The sequence below is a fragment of the Trifolium pratense genome, linkage group LG3, assembly GCF_020283565.1.
Source record: "Trifolium pratense cultivar HEN17-A07 linkage group LG3, ARS_RC_1.1, whole genome shotgun sequence".
NCBI lineage: Eukaryota > Viridiplantae > Streptophyta > Magnoliopsida > Fabales > Fabaceae > Trifolium > Trifolium pratense.
The window spans coordinates 32,134,389-32,152,511 of NC_060061.1; the positions used below are offsets into that span (position 1 = coordinate 32,134,389).

At 37.2% G+C, this 18,123-nt stretch overlaps 2 protein-coding genes across 2 annotated transcripts; both read right to left on the reverse strand.

Annotated features, from left to right (window-relative positions):
* Positions 1 to 1,156: 1,156 nt before the first annotated feature.
* LOC123914967 lies at positions 1,157 to 4,474 on the reverse strand. The gene has a single exon (XM_045966127.1). The coding sequence runs from the start codon at positions 4,472 to 4,474 to the stop codon at positions 1,157 to 1,159; it is 3,318 nt and encodes a 1,105-aa protein (XP_045822083.1).
* Positions 4,475 to 11,063: 6,589 nt separating this feature from the next.
* Positions 11,064 to 16,652, reverse strand: LOC123913342 (nucleolar protein dao-5-like). Its single transcript, XM_045964059.1, has 9 exons — positions 16,230 to 16,652; positions 15,906 to 16,017; positions 15,409 to 15,594; positions 15,201 to 15,312; positions 14,998 to 15,032; positions 14,760 to 14,912; positions 12,137 to 14,619; positions 11,443 to 11,514; positions 11,064 to 11,313 (listed from the first exon to the last, which is right to left on the reverse strand). Exons 2-9 carry the CDS (start codon positions 15,974 to 15,976, stop codon positions 11,264 to 11,266), a joined length of 3,162 nt encoding a protein of 1,053 aa, XP_045820015.1. The 5' UTR covers positions 15,977 to 16,017; positions 16,230 to 16,652; the 3' UTR covers positions 11,064 to 11,263.
* Positions 16,653 to 18,123: the final 1,471 nt, after the last annotated feature.

Consider the following 18,123-nt stretch of genomic DNA (forward strand, 5'->3'; position numbering starts at 1 on the left):
ATTCATTGTCCTCCCATGTGACATCATCCATAGATTTGTCCTTCCATTTAATCAAGCTTTGTTTTACTGTCACCCCTTCCTTGACTGTCAGCCGAGACCCTACCACTGCCTCAGGGTACACAGATATGTCATCACTTACCTCCATATCTTTTGGTAATTCCCCTTGTACTTGGTAGTCTCCCACAGCCTTCTTTAACAAGGACACATGAAAAACTGAATGTATTTTAGACTGTGCTGGCAATTGTAATTGGTAAGCAACAAGCCCCACTTTAGCTATAATTTTAAAAGGACCATAAAAACGTGCAGCAAGCTTTTGATTAATCCTTCGTACCACTGATTGCTGCCTGTGAGGCCTTAGTTTAAGAAACACCCATTCTCCAACTTCAAAGGATAAGTCTCTTCTCTTCTTGTTTGCATAACTAGCCATCTGCTCTTGAGCTTTTAAAAGATGAAGTTTAAGTTGTTGCAAAGCTTCGTCCCTGTCAGAAAGTTCCATAGCCACAGCAGCCACCTTTGTCTCATTGGATAAAAACCTCAATATAGTGGGAGGAGGTCTGCCATAAACAGCTTCAAAAGGAGTCTTACCAATAGAGATATGGTAAGTAGAATTATACCAATATTCTGCCCAAGGAATCCACTGTGACCAAGATTTTGGCTGATCAGAAGCAAAACATCGCAGATAGCTTTCTAAACATCTATTAATCACTTCAGTTTGTCCATCCGTTTCTGGATGGTAAGATGAGCTCATCTTCAATTTGGTTCCCTGCATCTTAAACAGTTCCAGCCAGAAATGACTAACAAAAATTGGATCCCTATCACTGATGAGTGATTTTGGAATTCCATGGAGGCGCACTACTTCTTTAGCAAAAAGTTCAGCAATGGATTTTGCTGTATATGGATGCTTCAACAAGATAAAATGGCTGTACTTAGACAACCTATCTACAACCACCAATACAGCATCATATCCTTTAGATTTCGGAAGGCCAGTAATGAAGTCTAAGGATAAGTCTTCCCAGATGGCATTGGGAATAGGCAGGGGCTGTAACAAACCACCAGGAGTAGTAGCAGAATACTTCTGCCTCTGACAAGTGTCACAAGCTCTAACAAAGTTTCTTACACTTTTCTGCATCCCTACCCAATACAGAGTGTCTGCCAATCATCTATATGTTCGAAGGAATCCAGAATGACCCCCAGATGGAGTACTATGAAATTCTTCTAACAATAAAGGAATGGAGGGAGATTTGGATGACAACACTAACCTGTCATGATAAAACAACACACCATGTTTGACAGCAAAACCAGGTTTAGCATCAGGATTCGTTTGTAATTCTTGAATCAGTTTTTGAATTTCAGTATCATTATGAACTTCATCTAGTAGTTTCTTGCTATCCACCCATTGAGGATAAGACAATAAAGTCTTAAGCTCAATATCATCATAGCATCTAGACAGTGCATCAGCTGCCTTATTCTCCATGCCTGGCTTGAATTTGACTTCAAATTGATACCCTAGTAACTTTGCTAGCCATCCTTGCTGATCAGGAGAGGTGATACGTTGTTGGAGAAAATGTTTGAGACTTTTATGATCTGTGTAAACTGTGAATTGTTTACCCAAAAGATAATGCCTCCAATGCTGAATACACAAAACTAAGGCCATCAATTCCTTTTCATAAATTGATTTGGCTAAGTTGCCTTCAGACAGAGCTTTGCTGAAAAATGCTATAGGTTTCCTCTGTTGCATAAGCACTGCACCTATTCCCCTGCCTGATGCATCACATTCCACTTCAAATGGTATTTCAAAATTGGGAAGTACTAGAACAGGAGGTGATGTCATAATTTGTTTCAGAACATTAAAAGCAATTGTAGCTTCTGACCCCCACACAAAGCTATCCTTCTTAGTCAATTCAGTCAAAGGTTTAGCTAGTTTTCCATAATTTCTGATGAACTTCCTATAGTACCCTGTCAAACCAAGGAAACCCCGTACTCCCTTGACATTTTTTGGTTCAGGCCACTCTAACATACATTTGATTTTTTCAGGGTCTACAGAAACTCCTTCTCCTGATATAATGTGTCCAAGATAATCTATCTGTTTACAGCCAAACTTACACTTAGCCTTATTTGCTACAAATTGGTTTGACAACAAAATAGAGAGGACTTGATGCAAATGTGTCTGGTGTTCTTTCACATTCTTACTATATATCAAAATGTCATCAAAAAATACCAGGACAAATTTTCTCAAAAAAGGTCTGAAGATGTCATTCATGGTGGATTGAAAAGTGGCTGGAGCGTTCATTAGTCCAAAAGGCATGACTAAATACTCATAGTGGCCGTTGTGTGTTCTAAAAGCTGTTTTGTGTATGTCATCATCATGTACTCTAATTTGGTGATAACCAGATTTAAGGTCTATTTTGGAAAAAATATTTGAACCATACAACTCATCAAGCAACTCATCTACTATGGGAATAGGGTACTTATCTGGAATTGTTGCTTTATTTAGAGCTCTATAATCCACACACATCCTCCAACTCTTGTCTTTCTTTTTCACCAGAATCACAGGGCTTGAATATTCACTCATACTTTGTCTGATCACACCAGCATTGAGTAACTCAGCTACTTGTCTTTCTATTTCCTCCTTTTGATGGTGAGGGTATCTATATGGCCTGACATTAATTGCTCCATGACCGGGAAACAATTTAATGTGATGCACTTGAGATCTTTCCGGAGGTAATTGAATTTCATCCTTGAAGACTTCATGAAATTGCTGCAGAATCTCTTCTAAATCAGAAGGTATTTCACTTGAACTTTCTTTCTCTGTTTGTTGCAGAGACCACCACATCTCAGCACCCATCTTACACTGTTTGTCTTCTAAGAAGGTATTTAAATAGCCTTCAGGTTTGCTACCCTGTCCTTGTAATTTCACCTCCTTTTTGTCCTGCCAAAACTGCATAGACAAGGTTCTCCAATCCATCACCACTTTGCCCAGAGTACTCAACCAAGCAACTCCCAACACCATATCTAAACCTCCCAACTCCAGTACCAGCGCATCTACCACCACCTCCAAAGGTCCCAGTTGAATTTTGACTCCCTTACACATTCCCTTAGAAACAATTTTGTGACCGTCACCTAATTTGATAGATTTTTCTGCTATTGGAGAAACACTCAAACCTAACGCAGTAGAAATTTGAGGTGAGATGAAATTGTGGCTTGCTCCACTATCAATGAGTACCAACACATCCACATCTTCCACCTTCCCTTCAATCTTCATCGTGCGATAGCCATTCATGCTTCCCAGCACTCCAAGAGACTTACACTCTACCTCAACTTCTTCTTCCTCCTCAGACACCTCTTCCTCTAGAGAAATAATTTCTCCATCCTCATTCATCGTCTCGCCCTCACCCAGAATCAGAACTCGAAGAGCCTTCTCTGGACATTTATGCATCGTCGGATGCCACCGTTCTCCGCATTTGAAACAAAGACCCTTAGCACGCCTTTCTACGATTTCATTGTTTTGAAAACTCCGGACGCCCTTCCAAGGACCGCTTCGTCCTGTGGAAGCCATTGAAGAACTGGAATTTGAGTTAGATCCCGTCGATCCCAATTTCTGATTTAGGTTTGACAAACCCGAATTAGCGGGTCGGTTCGGGTTAGGCCCATATCTCCCTTTATTCATTGACCCGGCCCACTCATTTTTAATTCCACGATCTTGCACCCCCTTTTTACTCATACCCCTCCCTTCATCTTCATCAACTTCTTTCAATTCATCTTCGACGTCCTTCGCGATTCTCATCATCTGCATACGACTTAAAGGATTCAAGGTACGAACCCTCCGTCGAATTTGTGGTTTCAAACCACTCATAAAATACCCCAAATATTGTTCCTCAGGGAGTCGACCCACTTGAGACGATAACAACTCAAACGCCTCAACGTATTCCTCCACACTCCCACTCTGCTTCAGCGTTGCTAGCTCCTCAAACGGATTTTCCAGCCTACGGCCTCCATATCGTGCGATTAACGCCCTTTTTAATTTCTCCCAAGTCAGATCATCCTCTGTTTCACGCAAGAGATTGAACCAGTGAATGGTTGCTCCCTCCATGCTTAATCGCGCTAGCTTAACACGCATTTCATCCATAGTGTTCTGAACGTCGAAATAGATCTCAGCCCTCGTGATCCAAGCGACTGGATCCTCTCCGTCAAACACCGGTAACTTGACCTTCTTTCCAGACAAACGCGATTCCCCCTGTGATTGATCACCAACAGAGTTCACGCTTCCGCCGGAATTCACCTCTCTCAATGAACCAAACTGTTTGCTCAGTTCACTCAAGAACTTGCTCTGGTCAAGCATCTGTTGTGAGAATTTTTCGCCCTGATCGTTTAATTGCTTAGCGAATTTCTCAAGTGTAACTTGAACGTTCATCACTTGTTCTTCCAACACATCGATACGATCTCCCATTGTTGGTTTAGAACTCTTCTTTGGCATCTACGAATGGTTATAATGGTGAATAATTGATCCGGCAGGTCGGACCAATTGATAGATCTCTGTGTAATTTGATGAATGTAACAGTATGTAAGGAATGAAAATAGGAAATAAAGCTTTTATTAATAATATGGAAGGTTCGATACAGACTTGCAAATAGCATAAAAGAAGGAAACAAACTATCAGCAAATGCTAACAGCCCTGTAAGCACCAAGTGCCTCCTAAGTCACTAACAAAGTGACCCCACCCAAAATAACAGAATTCTAGGATAAAAATCATTATTCTCTGACTCCACTATATATAACCATCCATCACATGCTTTTCCTTCATTCCTGCGCCACGTCATCATTCACATTTACCTTGCTTTTCTTTCTTTGATATACTCTCCATACTCTTGGTTTGGGCCCTATTTCAAGGCCCACCTCATTCTGATCCACATTCCTATCATCTATATTGTTTAAACTTACATTAAAACTGAGAGGAGTGCATCAAATGTTATCCTCCAATATCATCATCATCTCAACAGGTCACTCCGTGATACTCTTTGTACTTCAAATTAACCTCTGAAGTGGATCATTGTTAATTTACCTTTTTGTCTATGTATGGCTTTCTCTTCTTGATCTTTTGAGGTCATTGTTAATTATCCTCCCCTTAGGGTTGGAAGAGCAAAATGTCCGACTTAGCTTCACAAAAATGTCTAAACGGTCTTAGATCATATTTGAATTTGAGATTCCTAGTTTAAAGCGGGAAGATCTTTGTGCTATCTCATTCAAAATTAATGTTAATCAGATTGATTTTATGCAAAACTAAATTTCCAAGACATACTATTAGCTTTAAAAATGAGTTGGATTGAATGGTAGGTAGGTATTGAATTCCATGCAACATGAGTCGATATTTTTTCAGTTTCTTTTTGGCTTAATTAATAAAATGGTCCCTTAAAGACATTTTTGGTTTCAGATTGGTCCCTTAAAGAAAAAAATGTCCAAATAGGTCCCTTAAAGAAAAAAAAGTCCGAATAGGTCCCTTAAAGACATCTCCGTTAATCAGTTTGGTCCCTAAAAAGAGGTCTAAATAGGACCAAACTGATTAACGGATATGTCTTTAAGGACCTATTCGGACCTTTTTTTCTTTAAGGGACCTATTTAGACCTTTTTTTCTTTAAGGGACCAATATGAAACCAAAAATGTCTTTAAGGGACCATTTTATTAATTAAGCCTTTCTTTTTCATATCCGATCTATTCAACAACTAAAAATATGATGTGTTTAATGTAAGTACACAAATAAACGTCATTTTATAAATTTGTTCTGAAAAAATTAATAAAGTCAACACAGTAACCCAATTTATGATCTATGAAATGAGTTAGTTGATAATATTAAATTCTCTGTATAGTCCAACCAAATCCAATTGAATTCAATTTATTTGTTTTAATTAACGATGTCCAAATTATGTGATCATTTTTTTTGCAGACAACATCCATATGAATCACTATAAATGAGATGTTATTGAACAATAATGCAAGGGGGGAACCCCAAATTATTTCGACCTAACTTTGTACGGTACATATGGACCACTTTTACCTTTTATCGTTTTGCAGTATGGTAATTGCTTGGAAGTTGCAATCATTGCAGCCCCAACCCCCCATTGATTATCCTCCCTGATCTTATTTAAGAGTATGCCTAGTTAAGGAATAAGCACATATCAGATCCCTATAGATTAGCTATTTGTTGCATTATATATGCTACTCATAATATATTTTAAATGTATAATATTATGTTATTATTTTGTTGATTATAATCCCTGGTTTGTAGCCTTAATTATAGGGATCTTATTTATTCATTCTTATCATCAAAGATGTATATATGTATGACATATCTGATGAATGAATATCATCCAATTCCATCGTACCATTCTATTTTCTATCTTGGTACCAGAGCTCTCAAAGATCTAACACGCTTCCACATCCATCATGGAAACAAACTCAAATCAGAAAAATGCCTTCACCTCCTTCACTTGCTCTGTCAAGCTGGACAGGGGCAACTATATGCTGTGGGAGTCACTAGTCCTTCGCATAATCAAAGGAGAGAAAATGTATGGTTACATTTCAGGCACAAGTAAATGCCCTGAAGAATTTATTACTGAAGGTGGAAAGCAGAAGCAAAATCCTGCTTATGAAGAATGGATTGCAAATGACCAAAAAATTCTTGGTTGGTTGTTAAATTCAATGACACATGATATTGCAACTCAGTTGCTGCACTGTGACACCTCAAAGGAGCTTTGGGATGCTGCCAAAAGCCTTGCAGGAGCACATTCACGATCGAGAGTCACACTACTCAAATCAGAATTTCACAGCACGCGCAAAGGAACATTGAAGATGGAGGAGTACCTGATTAAAATGAAGAATCTTTCTGACAATTTGAAACTTGCTGGAAGCCCGATCTCTACCACAGATCTCATAATCCAAACGTTGTCTGGATTAGATAGTGAATACAATGCTATTGTTGTTCAACTTTCTAATAAGCTTGAACTAACATGGATTGACATGCAAGCAGAACTCCTTGCCTTTGAGAACAGAATTGAATTTCTCAACAATCTATCAAATCTCACGTTAAATCCATCTGCAAATGTTGCTGCGAGAAATGAAAATAAGGGAAATAGATCCTTTAATACTGGAGGCTGGAGAGGTGGAAATCATAGAGGTCCAAGAGGAGGACGAGGTAGAGGTCGTTTCTACCAAGATAAGACAAAATGTCAGGTATGTGGCCTGACCAACCATATAGCTGTCGACTGTTATTACCGATTTGATAAATCCTATATGGGACAACCATCTGAAAAACAACAGAAGTATGGAGGACATAACCATAATGCTTATGTAGCAAGCTCCAGTTCAGTCAGAGATCCGGATTGGTATTTCGACAGCGGTGCCAGCAATCATGTAACTCATGAATCAAATCATCTCCAAGATTTTTCTGAACATGATGGTAAGACAAGTTTAGTTGTTGGGAATGGTAACAAACTTAAAATTTCAGCCACAGGCTTCACTAAAATTGAAACTAATCATAAACCTCTAAGTCTTCATGAAATACTTTATGTTCCTGATATTACTAAGAATTTGTTAAGTGTTTCTAAGCTAGCTGCTGATAATAACATAATTGTTGAGTTTCATGCAAAACATTGTTTTGTGAAGGACAAGATGACAGGAAAAACGCTAATGGAAGGGAAACTTAAAGATGGATTGTATCAGCTTTCTACCGTCATTTCTTTTCTCAACAAGGAACCAAATGCTTACATTTCTATCAAAGAGAGTTGGCATAGGAGGCTTGGACATCCTAGCAGCAAGGTGTTAGATGAGGTTTCGAAGAATTGTAGTGTGAAAGTTCCATCTAGTGATAAAAATTTCTTTTGTGAAGCTTGTCAATATGGAAAATCACATTTGTTACCTTTTAAAAATTCCTCTTCTCGTGCTTTGGAACCTCTGGATTTAATCCATACTGATGTTTGGGGTCCAGCACCAATAAATTCGTCCTCTGGTTTTAGATACTATGTTCATTTTGTTGATGATTTTAGTAGACATACTTGGATATATCCTCTAAAACAAAAATCTGAAACTTTGCAATCCTTCATTCAGTTTAAAAATATGGCTGAAAATTTATTTAATAAAAAGATTAAAGTTTTGCAATGTGATGGTGGTGGAGAATACAGGTGTTTTCAAAAATTGGCTCAAGATTCAGGATTACAATTGAGGTTATCTTGTCCATACACTTCCTCACAAAATGGTAGGGCTGAAAGGAAACATAGACACATTGTAGAATTGGGATTAACACTGTTAGCACAAGCGAAAATGCCACTATATTATTGGTGGGAGGCATTTACAACTGCTGTCTTTTTAATAAATAGATTACCTACTTTGGTAATTGAAAATGAAACCCCTTATCATTTGTTGTTTCATAAGAAACCAGAGTATCACTTTTTAAAGCCTTTTGGGTGTGCTTGTTATCCTTGTCTCAAGCCATATAACAAACATAAGTTTCAATTTCACACCACAAAATGTGTGTTCCTTGGATACAGCAACAATCACAAGGGCTATAAGTGCATGAACTCAAGTGGAAGGATTTTTATTTCAAGTCATGTTGTGTTTAATGAGAATGATTTTCCATTTCATGGTGGTTTTCTAAACACTAAGAAAACACCTGACATAATAACAGAACCTGCTATCTTCCATTACCCATTTATTTCTGCAGGTTCAAATAATTCTCAAAATATGGAAGATGTTTAAATTGATGCAGAGACCAGTAGTAATCAATTGAACAGAAGTGAATCTCATCTGGATAGTAGCCCAGAAAACTCAACAAACTCATCTCCAGCAGAAACCTTGATTCATGATCAATTGAGAGAAGCAGAGCAAGTATCACATGAGACATCAATGGATCAGAATCAAGTAATTGATTACACTGATAAGGAAGCCGACGAAGAACAAACACAACAAATAACTGAACAAAGAATTTGTACTAGAAGTAAGCATGGAATCTTCAAGCCAAAACAGCCCTATATTGGTGCAGTTGAGAAACATAGAAATGACAAAGAGCCTACGACAGTAGCTGAAGCAATGCATGCACCAGAATGGAAAGAAGCTATGGAGCATGAACTCGAGGCATTACATAAAAATGGTACATGGACTCTAGTTCCATATGAAGGGCAGGAAAATGTCATAGACTCAAAATGGGTGTTCAAAACTAAATTTAAGGCAGATGGAACAATAGAAAGGAGAAAGGCAAGATTGGTAGCAAGGGGCTTTCAACAGACGGCAGGTTTGGACTATGAAGAAACCTTTAGTCCAGTTGTCAAGCCAAGCACTATAAGGATTATACTGTCAATGGCACTACATTTTAATTGGGAGGTTAGACAAATGGACATAAACAATGCTTTTTTGAATGGTTATCTCAAAGAAACGGTGTTCATGTACCAACCAGAGGGTTTCATTGATCCTAACAAACCAAACCACATTTGCAAATTAACAAAGGCTCTCTATGGGTTGAAGCAAGCTCCAAGGGCATGGTTTGAAAGACTCAAGAATGCATTGCTAACTTGGGGATTTCAGAATACGAAGAGTGACACCTCTCCTTTCTTTCTCAAAGAGAAGAATCATGTGACATTCATCCTTATCTATGTTGATGATATATTAGTAACAGGAAGCAACTCTGAGTTTCTTTGCAAGTTCATCAAACAACTAAATGTTCCCTTTGCCTTAAAGGACCTTGGAAGTCTCCATTATTTTCTTGGAATAGAAGTTAGCAGAGATGAAGGTGGAATGTACTTAAGGCAAACCAAGTACATTTCAGACTTGCTGAGGAAGTTTAATATGGAGAATGTCTCTACATGCCCAACACCTATGGTAACAGGAAAACAATTCATAGCTGGAGGTGAGCCATTGAAAAATCCATCACTTTTTAGGCAAGCAATTGGAGGATTACAATATCTAGTGAACACTAGGCCTGACATTGCCTATTCTGTAAACAAATTGAGTCAATACATGTGCTCTCCTACTGTTCATCATTGGCAAGGAATAAAGAGGATCCTAAGGTACTTGCAAGGAACTAAAAACTACTGCCTGCACATTAAACCTTCCGCAGACCTTGATATAAGTGGGTTTTCTGATGCTGACTGGGCCACTAGTCCAGAAGATAGAAAATCAGTAGCAGGAAATTGTATTTATCTTGGAGAGACTCTCATTTCATGGTCCTCAAGGAAGCAAAGAGTGGTGTCTCGATCAAGTACTGAATCGGAATATAGAGCACTAGCTGATTTAGCTGCTGAAGTTTCTTGGACAATGTCACTATTAAATGAAATCAAATTATCTTTACCAAGAGTGCCAATTCTTTGGTGTGACAACTTAAGTGCAAAAGCCTTGGCTTCAAATCCAGTTCTACATGCCAGATCAAAGCACATTGAGGTGGATGTTCATTATATTAGAGATAAAGTTTTACATAATCAAGTGACTATTGGTTATGTTCCCTCAACAGATCAGATTGCAGATTGTTTGATCAAACCCCTAACTCACTCCCATTTCAGTCAACTTAGAAGCAAACTTGGAGTGATAGACACACCCACACGTTTGAGGGGGGCAGTTAAGGAATAAGCACATATCAGATCCCTATAGATTAGCTATTTGTTGCATTATATATGCTACTCATAATATATTTTAAATGTATAATATTATGTTATTATTTTGTTGATTATAATCCCTGGTTTGTAGCCTTAATTATAGGGATCTTATTTATTCATTCTTATCATCAAAGATGTATATATGTATGACATATCTGATGAATGAATATCATCCAATTCCATCGTACCATTCTATTTTCTATCTTGCCTCCATAATAAGGGTGACAAGAAAACCTATGCAACAATACTACACAAGAGTAATAACTACATTTTTTTTAATTAGTAACTACATTAGTTATATGCAATGAACAATGCAGGGACAGAACGATATGACCGAATGAACATCGGCAACGTTAGTGAGAATCCAATGATAGGTAAATTTTCTAGGAGACGAGGTAGGATCATATGAATTATAATTTTGGAGCAAATAAATAGAATAACTTGACACAATTTAATGAATTTACAACATTCCATTCCACCAACCCCACTACATTTGAAAACTATCACTAATCTTTCGGAATAATTACTGATCTAGCAATCGTTGCTGCAAGAGAATAAGGGAGAACTCCATACTAATGAAATGGACATGTTCCCAGGATGATAGCATAGTCGAAAAATAATGAATCTTTGACTCAGGGCTTGGTCCCCCTAAAAGCTGAAAGAGAAAAGAACGACCTTGATCCTGGAACATGAACACGGAGAGGAATTAGTGAGGATCATCACTGCTCAGAGAAGAAAAATGTGTAATTCCATGGCATAAAAGATCACAAAAATCATTTTTATAACTCTTAGTCATGGAATGAAGACTGACCTCTTGTGGCTGTACCAGCACCTGAATCACGGCCGCCTTGCATCTTGTGGGAACCCTTGCCATCATCTCTTGCTGCATGGCAGAAATTTATAAATGATAAGAATATTGACACAAGGAAGGTATCTCAATCTGAAAAGCGCAACTTATTTTTCAATCAGTCAAGTGCAACATAAAAGATAGCACAAAGAAACTAGCAGTATGAAATTAGGATACTATCTTTTTTTTTTTCTTTCTTTCATTTCAGTCTCTATTGAGTTCCCAGTTCCAAGGATGCTATAATTCCGAATTATTAAAAGATTAACCAAGATATGCCTGAAATAACTAAATCACAGAATTGGTAAAAAAGAAATAAAATAAAACCACTAAATCACAGAAACTTCTAGCTAAAATTGAGTACAAAATAAGTAGAGCATCACTAGTTTAACATAACTAAGTCGCATTTATACAAGGTTATGCTGGCAAGAGTTTCGGCACAAAACATGAGGAGGAGCACAAGGAAAGCATCAAATGTTTGAGCTTTTCAAACACATGTTAGGGAAATAATTAATATTACCAGAAATTGACAAACATTGAGGACACCAAAATTAAATTGTATTGCCATTGGGTTTGAATGAGAGCGAGTAACTTAAAACAGAAAGGCAAAAATAAGAGAAGCAAACCAAAGAGAAAATCTACTATATAATATTACTAGTACCTAAATAGTCATATCCTTCATGTACTGAACTTTTTGGTTGTCCATAGCTTTTCGCGTTGAGTGCAGCCTTTCTCAGTAGATTGTCGGCATTCCTTTTATTAGAATTTTTAAGCTCCTCGGCATCATCTTCTCCTTCAGAAAAAACAGAAGGACTAGAATAACCTGTAGAACCTGTATCGCCTTTGCTCTTCCGAGCAAATTTCAGGAGTCTTTTAAAACCTTTGGGTGCGTCTTTTTGGTATAGCATGGTAGGAGGATTCTCAGCATTTCCCCACTCACAAATGTCAGGTTCGCTAATTTCTTCTTGAAGCATCTGTGATAGAGAATGGCGAACACGTGGACTAGTTGATCCTGCTGGTGCAGCATTGGCCAGAGATGCGGGTTTAAACTGAAAAGTGCTATCCTCGCATGGCTTTGGTAGCTCAAGATCCTCTTCTGTCTCTACCCAGGCTGAAGGTGATATGGTTGATTCTTCTTCATTCCTTACGTTCAAAGAAGATTCTTCTATATATGTCAAGACATCTACAGCACCAGAATCCCGGTCTAAATTTTCTGTCTCACCACAAAGCAAATGGTTATCTATCTGATTCTGAGGGCCTGATTCTGTAGCAGTATTATGATGATTAGGTGTCATAGTCTCCCCGTCTGAATGCCGACTGGCCGAGTCAGAAGCATTGACAACCAACTCACTTTCTTGATCTTCTATACGATCTTCAGCATCTCTGTGAGATTTGTCCAACTTAGGAGGAGTTTTTTTCTTGTTAGGATCACTGGTACCATTCCCCATTCGGGAACCCTTGCGTAGAAATGGTTTGGATTCCAATGGAACTACACTGCTTTTCTTGGTCCCCTTGTTTCCTAAGGTGGTCTTTGAAGGAACAGTTTCTCCAGAATTTGGTGTCACTTTTGATTTGATTGCATTGCTCTTGTTTGGGACACCTGTCTGCCGCTTCTCATTCGTGCTTTTGAGGTTTATGGCATTACGGGTCTGAATTTCTTTCTCATTTCTGCTTCGCTGCTGAGATTTTTCCTTTTGTGGGCTTGGTTGGGGAACAGATGCTGTTGACACTGGCTTCCGATGCGTTGGGGTGCTGCTAGCAGATGAAGTCCCACCACGACCTTTGGCAGGGGATGTCCCAACAGTCTTGGGTGAAGGTGTTGCTGACCAAGACTTACGAGTAGCAGGCAATGATGATCTAGCTGATGCTTTTTTTGCAACTGTGGGTTTAGGGGTTTCCTTTGGGGAACTTGCAGGCTGAGGTGAATTTCCAAGAGGTTTTTGAGGTAACCTTGTAGAATTTTTTTTACTTGCACTCACATTTTTGGACATTTCAGCCTTCTTATCAACTAATTGTTGCATTCCGTGAATTTGTGCTTTTTCTACTCGCTTTCCAACCTTCTCTGCTCGGAGTTTCGCATCCCTTTTCTCCTTATAATGATCATAAGACTGCCCTCTCTGCTCAGATGAAATATTCTGTTTTTTACTCGGCTGGGACTTTCCATGTATAACAGGCTTACTTTCAATCATTTTTTTAAGAATCTGGTTGAACTCTGCTTGCTTTCGTTGATTCCATTCTGCTGACGCTGCTAACTTTTTGATAGTTTCCTCTCTTGCTTTTGGACCAGTTTCTTCTTTATTATCTACAGTATAAGAATCTATGTTTTCCTGTCTTTCTGGTTTTACATTGCAGTCAGGGATCTCATCGTTATTCTGACTTTCAGAAATAAAATCAGACACAATTTCTACTTCAGAATTCTTAGGATTCTCATCATGTATTGCATCGTTTGAAGTCACTGGAACAGGATCATCAGGAACAGGATCTGCCAGGCCTTGAACAGAGGTTTCCCCCATACCTGAACTCCATCTTCTCAAGACAGATTTATTTGTACTAAGAGACACATCTGTTGATGATTTCCTCTTTTGAATATCTTCAGATTGATCCCGCTGTTTGCTTTCAAAAAGACTGATGGCATCTTGCACAGTTATCCTCCTTACATCAATTTCTGTCTTCTTATAACGTTGTTCTGATCCTTCCCCTTCACAACCATTTTCAGCACCATCTCTATAAGATCTAGCAGGAAAAAAATTGAGACTCTTAATAGTTAATGCAGCAGCTCTGCGGGGCCCAGCTTTTCCTATTTGTACCCTTCGCATCGGGGATGCTGACCTTCTGGGTGTTACAGATCTTACTAGGGAACGACTTCTCTCGGCAGATGGTTGGTCCTCGTCACTTGAGTCTGAAGATTCCTCGCTTCCTGTTGAACTTTGTCTCTCAATTTGAGCAGCTTTAGCTGGTGAAACACCGTACTTAACTGGTGCATCTGAAGTTAAAGGTTTGGATATCTGCAGGTCTTTAAATGCCCTGCTTGCATCATTGTCCAACACATGAGTTACATCACATGTAAGCATGGTAGTTTCGTTGTTCAGGGGACCAGCATCCAGGCTCCCTCGGTTCAGTTCTATAAACTTGTATAAAGAATGCCTGAGAACATAAACAAAGTGAGGAAAAAGCATGCTTAACAGCAGAGCAATGTTCTTATTGCGAGATAAAAACATATAAGTACAATCGTGCACTTGGAATCACATATTGAGAGCCAATTAATGAATTTGTCTGAAACTTACTCTAAATCAGTGGCACCAAAATGTTGGGAGAATTTCACTAAATAAGTCATATCTTTAGGGGAGCATTTAGCATCTGCAGCCTTGTTAAATGTTTCAGCTAACTTGTTTCTCAACGCTGTGAGTCTTAGATCCATTGCTCGTAACAATTCATTCCTGGCAACATATTTTCAGAATGCTTAATAGTAGGTGCAGCCAATATACATCTGATAAATGTAATATCATAGTCATAAGAACATACTTTGAAGCATCAGATGACACGGTGCTAACTTCAGGCTGTTCGCATGCAATAAATTGTTAGTTGAAATAAGATCTAATGTAATAAATAAAAACACCAGATAATTGAAGTTGAATTATTGGTAATAGTGAGAACAAATTTGCAAAATGAACCCATTCTACAATATTGGAGAAAAGGAATTACTACGGAAGACAGACTATTATCACCTTCCCGTATAAAGAAACATGGAATTTTTTTGTATCCTCCAATTGAGCCATCTCATCCATGATAGTCTTGATGACATTTATTGAATCTGGTGAACTAACAATATGCAGGAACCTGAGAGGCAAAATAATATGAAAGATAGTAAATTTTCCTACAAGTAAAATGCAAAGATAAAATCAAATAAATAATAAATCAGTATTTGATATAAACCTTTTTACAGTTGGTTTTGAAAACCATTCAGCACCATGCAGATGTTTTGGTAATTTAAGATCAAAGTTTGCATGAAATCCTTTAGCATTCAAATCATTTATTTCAGGTAAATGTGGCAGTAGATGTTCCAAATTGCCAGCTGCCACTTTCTCAGATTGATTCCCGTTGCAGACATATGCCTCATACCTATGCGACCACCATGGAGGGAAATGTATGCATACAAAGTAATACCAGATTAAACGTAATAAAATCAACATTCACCACATGATTAAGTATAAGTTATTAAATGCAGAATTGAATCTAGTTTCAAAGGTACTATGATAACACGAATAGAGTATATACGTACAACAGTCGAGAGTCTATGATATATTATAAGTAAAACCTTGCGTGGCACTAATGCGTAGTGGAATTTGAATGAATTGCTATTTTCCGCAATTAACAACCCTGTTTGAAGTCCACATAGTGTATGATTGCATTTGTGGATACTAATTACTAACCTGTTTTGATTAGGAAAAATCTGAATTGAAGCATAATCCAAAGATGCAGCAGCATCAATTGCATCCTCCATTTCCAAAATCAGAGATGAAAAACAAACAAAGGAACTCGAAGCTGAAAGTAAAATAGTAATAATTTGGATGAAGAATGAAAAAAGGAATAAATATATTATGTATAGTTAGAAACGCGTTGAAATAAAGTCAGATCTAGCAAACAAGTGTGTGTGAGTGAAGTGGGAAAATGATGGTGGATTGTTGAAAGACGGTGAAAACGAGGGAAAATCAAAATCGAGAGAAATGCAGTTGGTGAGTAACTTAACTAACTACCTGTGATTTTGAAGTAATGACGGTTGAGATCTGAAAACGAGTTTTGCGGATTAGTAGTATTTCAAAGAGAGAGAGAGAGATCTTGAAAACGTTAGAGTGAGAGAGATGAAGGTGTTGCAGCAGCAGCAGCATCCAATTTGAATCTGCGATGAGCAATGGTCCGCGATTGAATGTATGTACTGTATGTAAGTAGTTATACTTACTTACTAGTTACTAGTACTTCCCTAGTCCACCACCACCACCACCTTCACCGCATAACATCACCATCCAAACGAATAATCATCATTATTATCTTCTCACTATACCACGCGTGTCATTCACGCGAACCCCCACCACTTTTTTTTTTTTTTTTTATGTATTAGAGGGATTTAATAGTCGGCGGTAATGTAGTAATTCCTCCGTCCCAAAATATGGATTAAATACATTCACTCTTATTGACCAACTTTTGTTTATATTTTAGGACGGGAAAATATTTATTAATAATATAAAATTTTAAATGCACGAGTTTTAATAAATAAATAAAAAAATTCCTCAAATTTTAACGGGACACTTGTTAAGCATATTAAAAGAAACTTATAGATAAAGTTAATTATTATACTATAAAGATAACTTTTTATATTTTTGAGGAATTAAATGCACAAGTTTCAAAATAAATCTTTCATATTAATAGTACTCCCTCTGGTCCTTTTTATAAGAAACACTTAGGGCAAAAAATTTGGTCCTTTTTATAAGAAACTTTGACCAATTTTCAAATGTTTTAAATGTTCAATTTCACTTATGCCCTTATTTATTATGAGAGAGAATTTAAAAATAAGTAAGTTAGTTGAATAAAGAGTAATTAAATAAGGGTATACATGGAATAAATTTAAATTTATAAGAGTATTAAATGAAAATAACTATGTTAAATGTGCTTCATTGGTCTGTGTGATTTTTTCAAAGTGTTCCTTATAAAATGACCGGAATGAGTATTTAACTAGTGTTTCGGAAACATTGTTTAGCATTTTGGCAAAAAAAATTACTTTTATCTCTTTAACATATGCTTTTAAGATAAATGTTAATATTTTTCAAAATTATTTTATCGTAAATTTAATCTCGAAATTTATCAAGTGATTCATCTTTTAGTAGAGTTGTATAATTACCACTTAAAAGAAAGAAAGAAAAAAAAAAACTACTACTAATCAATGCACGGATACTTTTTATAACAAACAATCATAATTTCTACGAAGTACAGCGTCAATTACAACCGAATCAGCTAACAATTAGTGGTTTAATTTTTTTCTTGTTAAGCTTTGGCCTTCTTTGAAATAAATAAAAAAATATATATATTAAAAGTTATTCGAGTAATTTAATGGACGTTAATTTTTGAACAGGTAGGGAGGCAAATCAAGGTTGACAGAGATTTGAACTGAGAAAATCGAAATAAACGACAATTTCTCACCGCAACCAAATGCATAACACGCGTGCATTTGGGGTTTCTAGATCCACACATACTCCTATACTAAACAATTTAGGATTTGAAAACACTAATACAAACATGTTCCTCTATCAATTTTGTAGCATAAATTTCAAACGATAACTTTAGTCAACAAAAAAAAAACTTGTCCACCTTTCATAATTTACTAATGCATGCCCCTCAATCTCTACAAAACATATGTATAAAGAGTAAGACAAGCCTAACCACTTCCCTAATTATAATTTTTTAATGGCATAGATCTCACTATTCATGTTCTCTTTGTCCTTATTGTGTAGAGTACGCGCTTTGACGAACAGGACAAGGTTTCCATGTTCATTTATTTTGGTTACTTTATATCTACCAATTTTTTTTAACTTTAATTATGATTAATAATATTAGATTGCCTTTTTGTAAAAAAATAATAATACTCCCTCCGTCCCA

Coding starts and splice junctions, on each gene's coding strand:
- LOC123914967 (XM_045966127.1), bottom strand. CDS start 4,474: ATGCCAAAGAAGAGTTCTAAACCAACAATGGGAGATCGTATCGATGTG.
- LOC123913342 (XM_045964059.1), bottom strand. CDS start 15,976: ATGGAGGATGCAATTGATGCTGCTGCATCTTTGGATTATGCTTCAATT. Junction 15,033..15,200: donor ATGTTTCTTTATACGGGAAG/GTGATAATAGTC, acceptor GCATGCGAACAG/CCTGAAGTTAGCACCGTGTC. Junction 11,314..11,442: donor TGCTGGTACAGCCACAAGAG/GTCAGTCTTCAT, acceptor TTCATGTTCCAG/GATCAAGGTCGTTCTTTTCT.